Source organism: Rana temporaria, chromosome 7 (assembly GCF_905171775.1).
Source record: "Rana temporaria chromosome 7, aRanTem1.1, whole genome shotgun sequence".
Taxonomy (NCBI): domain Eukaryota; kingdom Metazoa; phylum Chordata; class Amphibia; order Anura; family Ranidae; genus Rana; species Rana temporaria.
The window spans coordinates 91,927,774-91,940,344 of record NC_053495.1 but is presented as its reverse complement, the minus strand read 5'-3'; the positions used below and the strand labels follow the sequence as shown (position 1 = coordinate 91,940,344).

The 12,571-nt window shown below is 45.3% G+C and overlaps 1 protein-coding gene across 2 annotated transcripts in view; it reads left to right on the top strand.

Moving 5' to 3' along the window:
* Window positions 1-12,571, top strand: part of LOC120945484 (ATR interacting protein) — a 292,609-nt gene that overhangs the window by 105,332 nt on the left and 174,706 nt on the right. For both annotated transcript variants that reach the window (XM_040359654.1, XM_040359653.1), the window contains exon 3: window positions 11,968-12,035. In XM_040359654.1, the coding sequence (XP_040215588.1) occupies window positions 11,968-12,035 (68 nt within the window). The remainder of the gene's footprint in view (window positions 1-11,967; window positions 12,036-12,571) is intronic.

Below are 12,571 nucleotides of genomic sequence, written 5' to 3'. Positions count from 1 at the left end.
TCCCTGGAGTCGCCAGAAAGCCACACATGCCAAGCTTACTGCTGGAACAACACAGAGTTTAATGTTATAACACACACAGCTTATATGTCATTTCCAAAACTGTTACAATGACAAATCTCCGCCCCCCTCTTACACAGTGGGGGGTCTTCAATACAGCTCCTTTGAAATAAAGATATTTCTTTGAACTAATCAGTATCTAGCCGGTTCGGCACCGCATATAGAGAGATAATTACCACAATGAAGCAATCAGCATAATTAACAGGAGCCACTTATCTAATCACAGTAACCAGTAAACACAGGGCTAGAACAATTAACATTTGAAACAGGACTAGCTGCAGAAGGGTAAATACCATAACAGCCTTAAACAAGCAGGGAGGATTAAACTGAAGCATATAGGTAAAAAGTCCTTCACAAGCACATTTCTACATCAATCCCAAGGAGACTATGGCCTGGCTTAATGACTGATAGACTGACCTTCCTCCTTATCACCAAGCCTATCCCCCTACAACTCTTGCCGGTTGTTTATTCTGCAATCTACTACATCTGCTGTTGAACTGTGCTGATTTCTCCCCTACAATGCTGCTCTGGAGGCATTCTGCACTCTACTACACCCCCTGTACCAGTTAGTGGCGAGGCCACGGCACAGCTCTCCCTCAGTTTAAGGAGAGGTCACTATATTGGGGTTAGTCGAGCGGGGAGGGGGGGGCAAGGGGTTTTATCTAGACTTTTTTTTTTTTTTACCCTTGTTCCTTTTTGCACTTTTCTGCTCAGGTTACTGCCTATGGTGGACTAGTAATGTTTTTTATTATTTCATTGCTGGCTCATGCTTTCCTGATGGCACATCCATGCACTTTTTCCCCTGTTCGTCTTTCAGGACAGCAACCATAGAGAGAACCTGGCTCCTCCCTTCTCAGGAAACACCGCCTTCAACTCCAAGATTTAAGCCTCATCCTCCCCCTAAGGAATCAAACTGACCAGCCGGGGAGGCTGAGGCTATTTACCTGGGAAGGGGGGCGACAGCGCTCCCCCCCCCCCCCGTTATGCAGTCCGGTTGGCTAGGGAGCCTATAGCTGCATTACGCACACTCCAGCTTCTCTTGGGGAACGAGGAAGCCCGGGCGATGTCCATTCCGGTGGGGGTGTGCACTTCCACGGAATCCGCGTTTTCCGGTTCAGGACGTGGCCTATGGAAGCGGACCGAGGAGTTGAAAAGAAGGTTTCCCTTTGCAGGAGAGGAGGCTCTAGTCTGGAATAAGTCCCGTAGGCTAGATGCTGCCTTTTCCCAGGTTTCCAGGCATACGGACCTGGCCTTTAAGGACATGGAAATGCTTTCGGACCCCATGGATAGAAGGATGGATGCACTCCTGAAGTATCTTGGAATCTTAAGCCTGCCATGGCGGCCACCGTGGTGGCCCGCAATATGGAGCACTGGCTTACTAAAATCAAGGCACATATTGAAGCAGGAACAGCGAAATGGACTATCCTTTCTTCTTTTCCCATGCTGCTCAAAGGGGTGGCCTACCTTGTGGAGGCTTCAGCTGAATCTGTACACATGTCTGCAAGATCCACAGCCCTGACCAATTCAGCAAGGAGAGCCTTGTGGCTTAAGACGTGGCAGGGACATAGTGCGTCCAAAATAAAGCCCTGTGGGATTCCTTTCACAGGGCATATGTTATTTGGACCTGGTCGGGAGGCCGTCTTGAATCGAAGAAAAAGGCCGTTCCCATTAAAAAGAAATATGGGGCACAGGCTAAAAAAGTTTCGCCCTCAAAGGAGGTCGGAAGCCCCAAAAACCGAACGGCAAAAGGTTTGGGGGCAGAAGAGAAAAGTGTGTGGGGGGGGGCATTTTTCTCCCTCCTGAACAGCTCAAAAAGACCCAATGACGGGGACACGGTGAGAGGAAGGTTGGGGGCCTTCCTCCCACAGTGGGAGATCACCTCCAATCAGTTCGTATTAGGGATTATCAGAAGAGGATACCGGTTGGAGTTTTCAAATCCTCCCACACTCACTCTTGGTCACCGACCTACCAAAGTGTGTAGAAAAGTCATCTGCTCTTCTTTCCTCCCTACAGGAGTTGGAAGTCCGGGTCCCAATTCTAGAGACAGGCAGAGGCTTCTATTCCCACATCTTTGTGCAGGGGCTAGGAAGGGGTCCAGAGCCTCTAGATGCACAATAGCCAGATGGTTGAGGTTGGCCATTGTTCAAGCTTATGTCATAGGGGGGGTTAGAGCCCCCGGAGGGTATTAGGGCACATTCCACCAGGGCAGTGGCAACTTCTCAAGCAGAGTGGGCTGGTGCTTCTCCAGAGCAGATTTGTAGGGCTGCAATGTGGTCCAGCTTTGCCACGTTTGAAGCACTACAGATTGGACCTGCTGTCAGCCAAAGACCAGGCCTTTGGTCGTAAAGTACTGCAGGCAGTAGTCCCATCCTAAGGTAGCTTATCCTCTCTATGGTTGCTGTCCTGAAAGACAAACGGGAAAATTGGAGTTACCGGTAACAACATCCTTTTCCAGGAGTTTTTTTCAGGACAGCGCCAGTACCCACCCAATTTATTGGATATCCCTGTGAACTCATCGCATGAGACAGTCGGGTAAGATAATTGTTTTTGTATGACGTGTTCTTGTGTCTCCCCAGTTGGTCGGAGGTACTCTTGAAGAACTGAGGGGCTAGGGGGAGGATGAGGCTTAAATCTTGAAGTTGAAGGCGGTGTTTCCTGAGAAGGGAGGAGCCAGCTTCTCTCTATGGTTGCTGTGCTGAGACTCCTGGAAAAGGATGTTACCGGTAAGTAAATCCGTTTTTTATTCATGTGCTTGTATGTGCTTCAGGTGGCACGGCCTGTCTGGACATTTATGTTCTTGTATTCATGTCACCCTGTGTTTATTTACTACTGTATGTTCTACAATGGCAAAGCCCCTAAGGATAGTCTCATGGAATACTAAAGGTCTGAATGCACCCCAGAAAAGATCTCTGGTCTTTTCAGTATTTTAAAAATGCCGCCCGCACATCATCTGCCTCCAAGAGACTCGCCTTACAGGCTCTAAAACGAGGGCCCTAAAATGCCCGTGGTTGTCTAACTCCTACCATGCCACTCGTACTAACTACTCCAGGGGAGTTTCTATCCTTCTAGCCAAATTTCTCCCAGCTGAGATGATACAAGTTAAAATTGACCCTGACGTTCAGTTTATTGTTCTTTACAGATTTCTACTGTGACCTTTGCCCTGGTGAACATTTATGTGCCCCCTCGCCGTTTTCGGTGGAGGTACTCTCCAAATTGTCACTTAAGCTGCTGACTAGACCCCCTGGCCCCTTACATTATGTGGGGGACTTTTAATGCTATTATAGATCCAGCTATGGACCGCCTGGGTGGTGGAGGTAGACCCTTTCCCTCTTTTTTAGACTGGTTTCAGGTTCATGGCCTTAGAGGTGTGGCACTGGAAACATCCAGATGTGTGCCACGTTTCCTGCCACTCTGACACTTTCCACACCATGTCCAGAATTGATATGGCGTTTGCTCTGGCCGCGACCCTCCCTGTTGTCACTGCCTAGAGGGGTTTCTGATCATGCCCCTCTCTCTGTGAACTCCTACTGGTTAGAGGACAAGATAGTGCAGATAGAATGCAGGACAGGCATCACAAACTATTGGAGGGATAACCTGGGAAGAGTATACCCTTCCACGGAATGGGGTGCATTTAGGACAACTCTGAGGGGCACCTTCATGTCCATCACATTGGTCTTGCGCAAAAATAACCGGATGCTTACGGAAGAACTTGAGACTGTTATGGTGCGTGCAGAGTCTGCCTATGCCTCTAACCCTGCCTCTGATACAAGGGAGGCATGGTTACAGAGCCGAAGGGAGTATGAACTCCATCTGTTAGGCCTCATGCAAAAACGCATGCTGCATGCCACACAGAAATCGTTTGAACATGGTAATAAGGCCAGACGTCTCTTGGCATATTTGGCTAGACATGACCATTCTCCCATTTCCATCCCACGTATCATTGCGTATCGTTACTCAGTACCTCTAGGGTTGACTACGATGACTCCCAATTGAACGACTACTTGGCCGACATATCTCTCCCCTCCTTGTCAACTGAGGGGCGTGATATGCTGGAGGCACCTATCTCGGTTGAGGAAATTGCTGCAGCCATTTCACAAATGCCTGCACATAAGACTCCGGGCCTAGATGGTTTCCCGACTGAATGGTACTCACAATTTAAAGACCCTTTGTGCCCCTTTCTTTTGCGGACTTATAACAAAGCTCTAGATGTCGGAGTCCTCCCCCAACAAAGTGGGAGGCTCTGATTGTACTCCTATTAAAACCCCGTAAGGATCAACTTAAATGCGAATCTTACCATCCAATTACTTATTAATGCGGAAGTTAAGATTCTGGCCAAAATCTTCACAAACTGTTTGAATAATGTAGTCACATCCCTGGTCAACAGGGACACGGCAGGTCCACCAGAATGAATATCAGCAGGCTGTTTCACAACCTGCAGTATCCACATGACTGTCCTCCCACTCGTGCAATTGTGTCTTTGGACGCTTGCAAGGCATTCGACAGTGTGGAATGGCCATATCTGTTTTCGGGTGTTACAGATGTATGGCTTCGGCCCCCATGTTGTAGCATGGATAAAACTCCTTTACACCTCCCCGGTAGCTTGGGTACGGGTCAATGCCTCTATCGCTGACCCCTTTCCGATCACTAGGGGCACACGGCAGGGGTGCCCGTTTGTCACCCCTCTTGTTTGCCCTGGCCATGGAACCGCTTACGGTTTGCATTCGCTCCTCCCCCCTCAGGGCACCTGGAAACGCCACTCCCTAATCCTCTGATTTTAGACTTAGAGAGACAGTGGATCTATTAAGACTCCAACAGGGATCCAGGGTATTTTGGATTCGGATTTGGGCAGGACTCGACCTGGTATTATTACACCGGAAGGCCCTGGGCCCATTTATTCCCTATCTCTATATATTCCTGCAGCCAGGAAGGGTCTATATCCATGAAATGACTTGGTTTGTGTAAAAAGAACCACGATTGTACTACTCTTCACTTGTGGCCCCTGATGACGGTCTATTACCAGAAACACGTCGGCCACTTTTTGTGGCATACGTGCTGTTTTATTGTTTTGTATATTTGTTTTTTTTTATATGCACATTGGGTGCTTGCTGCGTGTATTATTAATAATAATAATAATAATAATAAGTGCCATCATGTGTACCTATTTCTATTAAAACAATTTTATACTTCAAAACTTTGTTTTGGCTTTTAAAGTCCCACCCAGGGGGAGATACTCTTTTGTCTATTGCTCCAGGGATGTGGCAAATATTATTGTTTGATATGAGTTAGTAAGTACCTCTTTTTCCCCTTTGATTAAAGGACTCCCGATTTCTAATATACGCATTTCACTTTATGCGGATGACACATTGGTGTTTCTGGCTGATGCTAATGAATCACTTTAAGCCCTTGGTGGAGATTAATACCTTTTGGAGACTATTCTGGCTTCCGGGTGAGTTGGGCTAAGTCTAGTTATTTTCTCCTAGACATGGCTGCACCTCCACTGATTCACTCGGATTCCAAGCTTCAAGTGGTATCCTTCTTTTAGGTGTACAATGCCCAGCGCTTTTTCTCAGCTACAGTTAGACTTCGATCTACCAAGATCGTACCTATTTTTTTATTACCAGCTCAGGCACGCTATCAGGTATATCATATATTTGTGCACTAAAAACTGAAGGTCACAAATACTTGCTGTTTTTCAAAGTGTGGTTTGAGTGTGCTGATAAAATGTTCAAAGAGACTGCTTATCACTGCACTCTGTAGAAAGTGAGCCCATACTGCTGCCTGCAAGTGTCCACCTTGGCAAACTGATATTTGGGCTGAAGTATTGGCTGCTATGACAGAGAACAGTACTTCCAATTGTATATGCAGTGCAGTTAACCTGACTGATGCATTGATATATGAACAAGCCTTTTGTGTAATAGCAGCCTACTTTTACACTATAGGAAAGTTACTGTAAGCATATCTGCAACAGGGAAAAAATCTTCTTTTGTACCTTACTTATTCAGTGCAAAAATGTAGCTGCATACCCATGTGATGTAGAGCAGTGTTTCTTAACCTTTTTTAGTCGACACTCCTTAAAATTATAGACCGTCTCAAGGCACTCTGTAAAATTATGGACAGTCCACAAGAAAAATGGTTAGCTCTCTCGGCTGTTAAGTTTAAAGCAACTTGGGAACCCTGGGCATCCTAATGATCCAATGTTGACCTAAATGACTAATGATGATAAATAGAATCCACCTGTGTGTAATCAAATCTCCGTATAAATGCACCTGCACTGTGATAGTCTCAGAGGTCCGTTTAAAGCGCAGAGAGCATCATGAAAAACAAGGAACACACCAGGCAGGTCCGAGATACTGTTGTGGAGATGTTTAAAGCCGGATTTTGATACAAAAAGATTTCCCAAGCTTTAAACATCCCAAGGAGCACTGTGCAAGCGATAATATTGAAATGGAAGGAGTATCAAACCACTGCAAATATACGAAGACCTCCCTCTAAACTTTCAGCTCATACAAGAAGAAGACTGATCAGAGATGCAGCCAAGAGGCCCATGATCACACTGGATGAACTGCAGAGATCTACAGCTGAGGTGGGAGACTCTGTCCATAGGACAACAATCAGTCATATACTGCACAAATCTGGCCTTTATGGAAGAGTGGCAAGAAGAAAGCCATTTCTTAAAGATATCCATAAACAGTGTTGTGCCACAAGCCACCTGGGAGACACACTAAACATGTGGAAGAAGGTGCTCTGGTCAGATGAAACCAAAATCTGACTTTTTGGCAACAATGCAAAACGTTATGTTTGGCGTAAAAGCAACACAGCTCATCACCCTGAACACACCATCCCCACTGTCAAACATGGTGGTGGCAGCATCATGGTTTGGGCCTGCTTTTCTTCAACAGGGACAGGGAAGATGGTTAAAATTGATGGTAAGATGGATAGAGCCAAATACAGGACCATTCTGGAAGAAGACCTGAGACTGGGACGGAGATTTGTCTTCCAACAAGACAATGATCCAAAACATAAAGCAAAATCTACAATGGAATGGTTCACAAATAAACATATCCAGGTGTTAGAATGGCCAAGTCAAAGTCCAGACATGAATCCAATCAATAATCTGTGGAAAGAACTGAAAACTGCTGTTCACAAACACTCTCCATCCAACCTCACTGAGCTCGAGCTGTTTTGCAAGGAGGAATGGGCAAAAATTTCAGTCTCTCGATGTGCAAAACTGATAGAGACATACCCCAAGCGACTTACAGCTGTAATCGCAGCAAAAGGTGGCGCTACAAAGTATTAACTTAAGGGGGCTGAATAATTTTGCACGCCCAATTTTTCAGTTTTTTTATTTTTTTTAAAAGTTTGAAATATCCAATAAATTTCGTTCCACTTCATGATTGTGTCCCACTTGTTGATTCTTCAAAAAAAAATCAGTTTTATATCTTTGTTTGAAGCCTGAAATGTGGCAAATGGTCGCAAAGTTCAAGGGGGCCGAATACTTTCGCAAGGCACTGTATATAGGCATTTAAAGTTAATATGGAGAACATAGATGGGTGCCTGGGGGGGAGGGGGGATCACGACAGGCCGGCTAAGCCTTCTCATATCTTTTTCTTTCTTTTCTTTCCTTTACTCTTTTCAGACTATCCTTGTTTCCCTGTGATTACAACTTTGCACTGTCTCTTCGTGCAACATTTTACTTTTGCTTTTACCTATTGTCTAGTTTAGATTATTCAGAGACCTATAGGTAGATTCACAAAGAGTTTGGCCGGCTTATCTCCAGATAGGCGGCCTAGGTGTAGATATGCTCCGGCACGCTTTTGCTCCTTACCCACAGAACAAGATAAGCCTGAAAATAGGCTTTTTCCGACCGACGCAACTTTGTTAAGCCGGGTGCATATTTAGGCACGACGCATCTTCCGCTTGCATTGATTTCCTATTTAAATATGCAAATTAGGGAGATACGCCGATTCACGAATGAAAGTGCACCAGATTTAGGCTAAGCCCGGTGCAATCAAGTGTTACATCAGGCCTAAAGTTATTCCACCAAAATGGTGGAATAACTTTGCACCAGGACACAGGTCAGCTGGAGAGCAGCTCCAGCAGCAGCGTTACGGACGAGCTGAGCAAGCCGAGCACCCACACTTGCAGGACAACACATCTGTGTGCCAACATGCCAGGGGAAGGCGTGCTCCTAGCACTACTAATGGTTCCACGGACTCGTAGGAGGGCATGGGAGAGGATATACCGCACACGCATGAACATCTTTGCCATGGGGGAAGCAGAGGTGTATCGCATCTACAGATTCAGCCGTGAAGCCATCCTGGATTTAACCAGAACCCTGCAGGATGACATCACCAGCCCAACATACCGCTCACATGCAGTGCAGCCACTGGTCAAGGTATTAGCAACACTGCATTTCCTGGCCAGTGGATCTTTTCAGCGAACAAGTGGAAATTTGTCTGGGATGTCACAAACCAGCATGAGCAGATGTGTGCACCAGGTTGTCCCCGCAATCCTCAGAAGCATTTCCCACCACATCATCAGACCCACCTAGCAGCATCTGCAGCAGAAGGCAATGGAGGATTTCTATAGATTTGACAGATTCCCACGCACTGTGGGGGCCATCGATTGCACACATGTGGCACTACGGCCCCCCCGTGACACAGAACACATATACCGCAATAGGAAGCACTGGCATTCCATCAGCGTACAGGTGATAGCCGATGCCCAATGCCTCATATGGCACGTCCGTGCCAAACACCCAGGATCCAGCCATGACCGCTACATATTCTGTCAGAGCCACATCCCAACAGATTTTGAACAGAACATGTATGGGGACACCTGGCTGGTTGGTGAGTGACATGGGTGTCAGGTATGACTGTCCCCCCCCCCCCCATGATGCAGACATCACGAGGGGCACATGCATGACTAACATCCTCCTGTCTTTTCCCTTCCAGGTGACTCTGCATATGGACCCCATCTCATGACTCCATTCCGAACTCCCCAAACCCCAGGAGAGAGAAGATACAATGAAGCACACGCGCGTACTCGTGGAGTGGTGGAACGCACATTTGGCCTCCTGAAGTCCCGTTTCCGATGCCTGGATAGGTCTGGGGGTACCCTGTTGTATGGCCCAAACTTTGTGTGCCAGATCATCGGTACATGTTGTATTTTGCACAACTACGCCGTGAGAAAGGGCCTGGAGATTGACATACGTGATGACCTGACCCCCCCAACCAGACAACCCCCCCCCCTAACTGAGGATAACCCGTCTGCTGTGGGAGCCGCAATCAGAAGACGCCTCACAGAAGACATATTTACACGTTAAAAACACACATTAAACATGGCACAAGTAGAATGCACGCATGCACACCACTGGGGTCCCTAGCACAGACACATCTCATCCTCATCTAATTGGTTTAGACCCAAGGACACCGGACGGGACTTGGGAGCAGCATTGCCACACCAAGGCTCCAATTATGTCACTGTACATTCATACCCCTTTCACACGGCAGAGGGTGACACCCCTTTGCCAGCAGGAGTGACACCCCCCCCATTCACACACCAGTCACACTGAAGCAGCACTCCTCACCGTGTGCTGGCATAACTCAAATCCAGCTCATGACCTGAGCAAAAAAAAAAAGGCTTTTATTTTGCCTTTCTTTGGCTTCGCCTGGTGGCAGCAGATTGTCTCCTCAGCTGCCTGGGCGGAGCCTGGGGTGGTGGGGGGGGTGGTTGATCAGCAGGAGGCTCATCGGCAGGGTGGGCCACCCCCAGTGCCAATCCAGTGCTTTCTGATTTTGGCCACCTTCTCCCAAATTTTTTTTTAATGTATGATGGCCAAGGCGGGGGACATTGCCAAAGGCATTGACCCTGGTGGCAATAGTATCATAAATCTCCTGCCTCCTGCGGCTGGAGTGTAAAGTTTTTTTTTTTTTCCTGTGGGTGACAGGAGCTGACACGGGAGCTGCCACTGGAGCAGACATAGTCATTCAGAAACTGAACGCAAGGGGCAAAATTACCATGCTCAGGGGCGGGGGGGTGGAAAGCAGGATGTAATTTTGCAAAGACCAGATGCATGTCTGGCCGTACTTGTACACTCGAGCCTAGCCATTAGGCCGGCCTACAACAGGAAGTTCAGATAAAACATCACTGAGCATGCTCCGTTGAAGTTAGGCCGGGCGTAAGCCACTGCACCACGCTCAGACAATCATTTACATAAGTTGACACCCACTTCCACTTGCACCGACTTAAGCCTCCAACTTTAGAGTGCAAAAGCTTGGTGAATCATCAACTTTGCTCTACAGATTAGGCCGGTGTAGCTTAAACAGGCAAGGCTAGGCCAACCTAAAGTTAATCCAATCTACGTGAATCTACCTACTAGTATAGATGACACCCTGACTGCTTAGATTCATAAGCACAGGCTGTAGCCTTAGGGAACTAAGGAACACGTGCTAGCTGGTTAGTGTTAATCTTCAACTCCACTTCAAAGATGTTGGTGAGATATTGCCCTGAGGAAGTAATAAGATAAAGAGCCTCGTTATTATGGATGTTTAATGTGATATTCGAAGGTCTCTGTAACCATCATATGACTTTTGTCATACTTGTTTTTTCATGTTCATGTTATTCGTGATGTAATGTTGCTTGTTTTTGACAATAAAAACGTATTGAAAGATAAAATTAATGACAGTCTCAAGGCACCCCATTCTAAAATGTAAAAAACGATTCTAATAGTTTTACATAATGCAGCAAAATGCACAAAAGGCACTCAACATTAGGGTGATTTTTATTTATTTTTTCTTCCAAAGCAAATATACTTTTGCACACTGGTACAGACTAGTATTCCAATGTTTTTCTTCTTCCTCAATTTCTCTCCATCAGCCAGCTAATGTGACCACAGTACTGATGGAGAGGGGCAGGGGAGGGTCAAACAAGAATGCAGTGGAGGTGACAGACTTCCTCCTTCTCAAATGATGACATCATTGGTTGTTGGGATGCAAGCGTGTAGAAAGCCATATTGGTGCATAATTTAAAAACCTGTGGCTTTGTGTAACTAAGACAGGCTTCAGCCACCTGCTGGCTTATCTACAATTTTTTTCAGTGGCGCTTTCTTTTTAAAATAGATTTTTATTCACACTAGTTCTAAATCCCAAACAACTTGTAGGGGAATATAAAAAGTAAGTGTCTGTTTAACCACTTCAATACAGGGCATTTTCACCCCCTTCCTGCCCAGACCAATTCTTAGTTTTCAGCGCTGTTGCACTTTGAATGACAATTGTGCGGTCATGCAACACTGTACCCAAATGAAATCCTTTTATTTTTTTTCCCCCACAAACAGAGCTTTTGTTTGGTATTTGATCACCTCTGCGGTTTTAATTTTTTGCGCTATAAACAAAAGAGCAACAATTAAAAAAAAAATTGCTTTTTTTTTTTTTGATTTAATGAATATCACAATTTAAAAAAAATGTTTTCCTCAGTTAAGGCCCATAAGTATTCTTCTACATGTTTTTGTTAAAAAAAACGCAATAAGCGTATATTGATTTGTTTGCACAAAAGTTATAGTGTCTACAAAATGGGGGATAGGTTTATTGCATTTTTTTTTTTTACTAGTAATGGCGGCGAACATATCGGACAATAGACACATTTTTGGGACCATTCGCATTTATACAGCGATTGGTGCTATACAACTGCACTGATTACTGTGTAAATGTGTCTGGCATGGAAGGGGTTAACACTAGGGGGCACGCGCACCGGGTCCCAAGCGATGCAGCGTGCGCCCCCTGGACGGCCGGGAAGCCCAGGACGTCATATGACTATGGGTGGGTATTGATGTGGTTGATATACTTATATACCAGTGTATTTTGTCTACCATATTTTTGTGTAATGTATAATCCTGTCCTGTTTATTTACTAGATCACCGTGATAATAATGCCTTTGGTCTGGAGGTTTTGCAGTCTCCGCTTGAAGATTTTAACCAAAAGGTGAGTTTAAGTGCATTTTTATTGCAGGAGTTTTGTGTAGACCGAGGGTCAGCATGGTCTTGCTTATGAGGATAATTTATGATTGAGTAGTAATTAAACAATAATATTTTTAAGATACAGGCTCAATCTAATATGACCACAGTCTAAAAATAAGAAATGTATTTACCAGACATGTAATCATACAAAATAGGTGTGTGTGTGTGTGTGTGTGTGTATACACACACACACACACACACACATATATATATATATATATATATATATATATATATACACACACACACACAAACGTTACATAAAATTAAAATACCCATTGGGCTACATAAAATTAAGAGTCTCAATTGAAACAGCTGCTAATGGGAGTGTTGTTCCTTTTGAAATGACGCAGCAATGATAAACTTCCCAGACATATAACCATACAAGAAAAGAGAAAATTGCGCTAATCAAATGTAAATTAAGTGAATAAATGGGAAGGCTGCAATAGCGTGAACTAACACAAAACAGATATAAAAAGGAAAAAATTGCGCCAACCAATA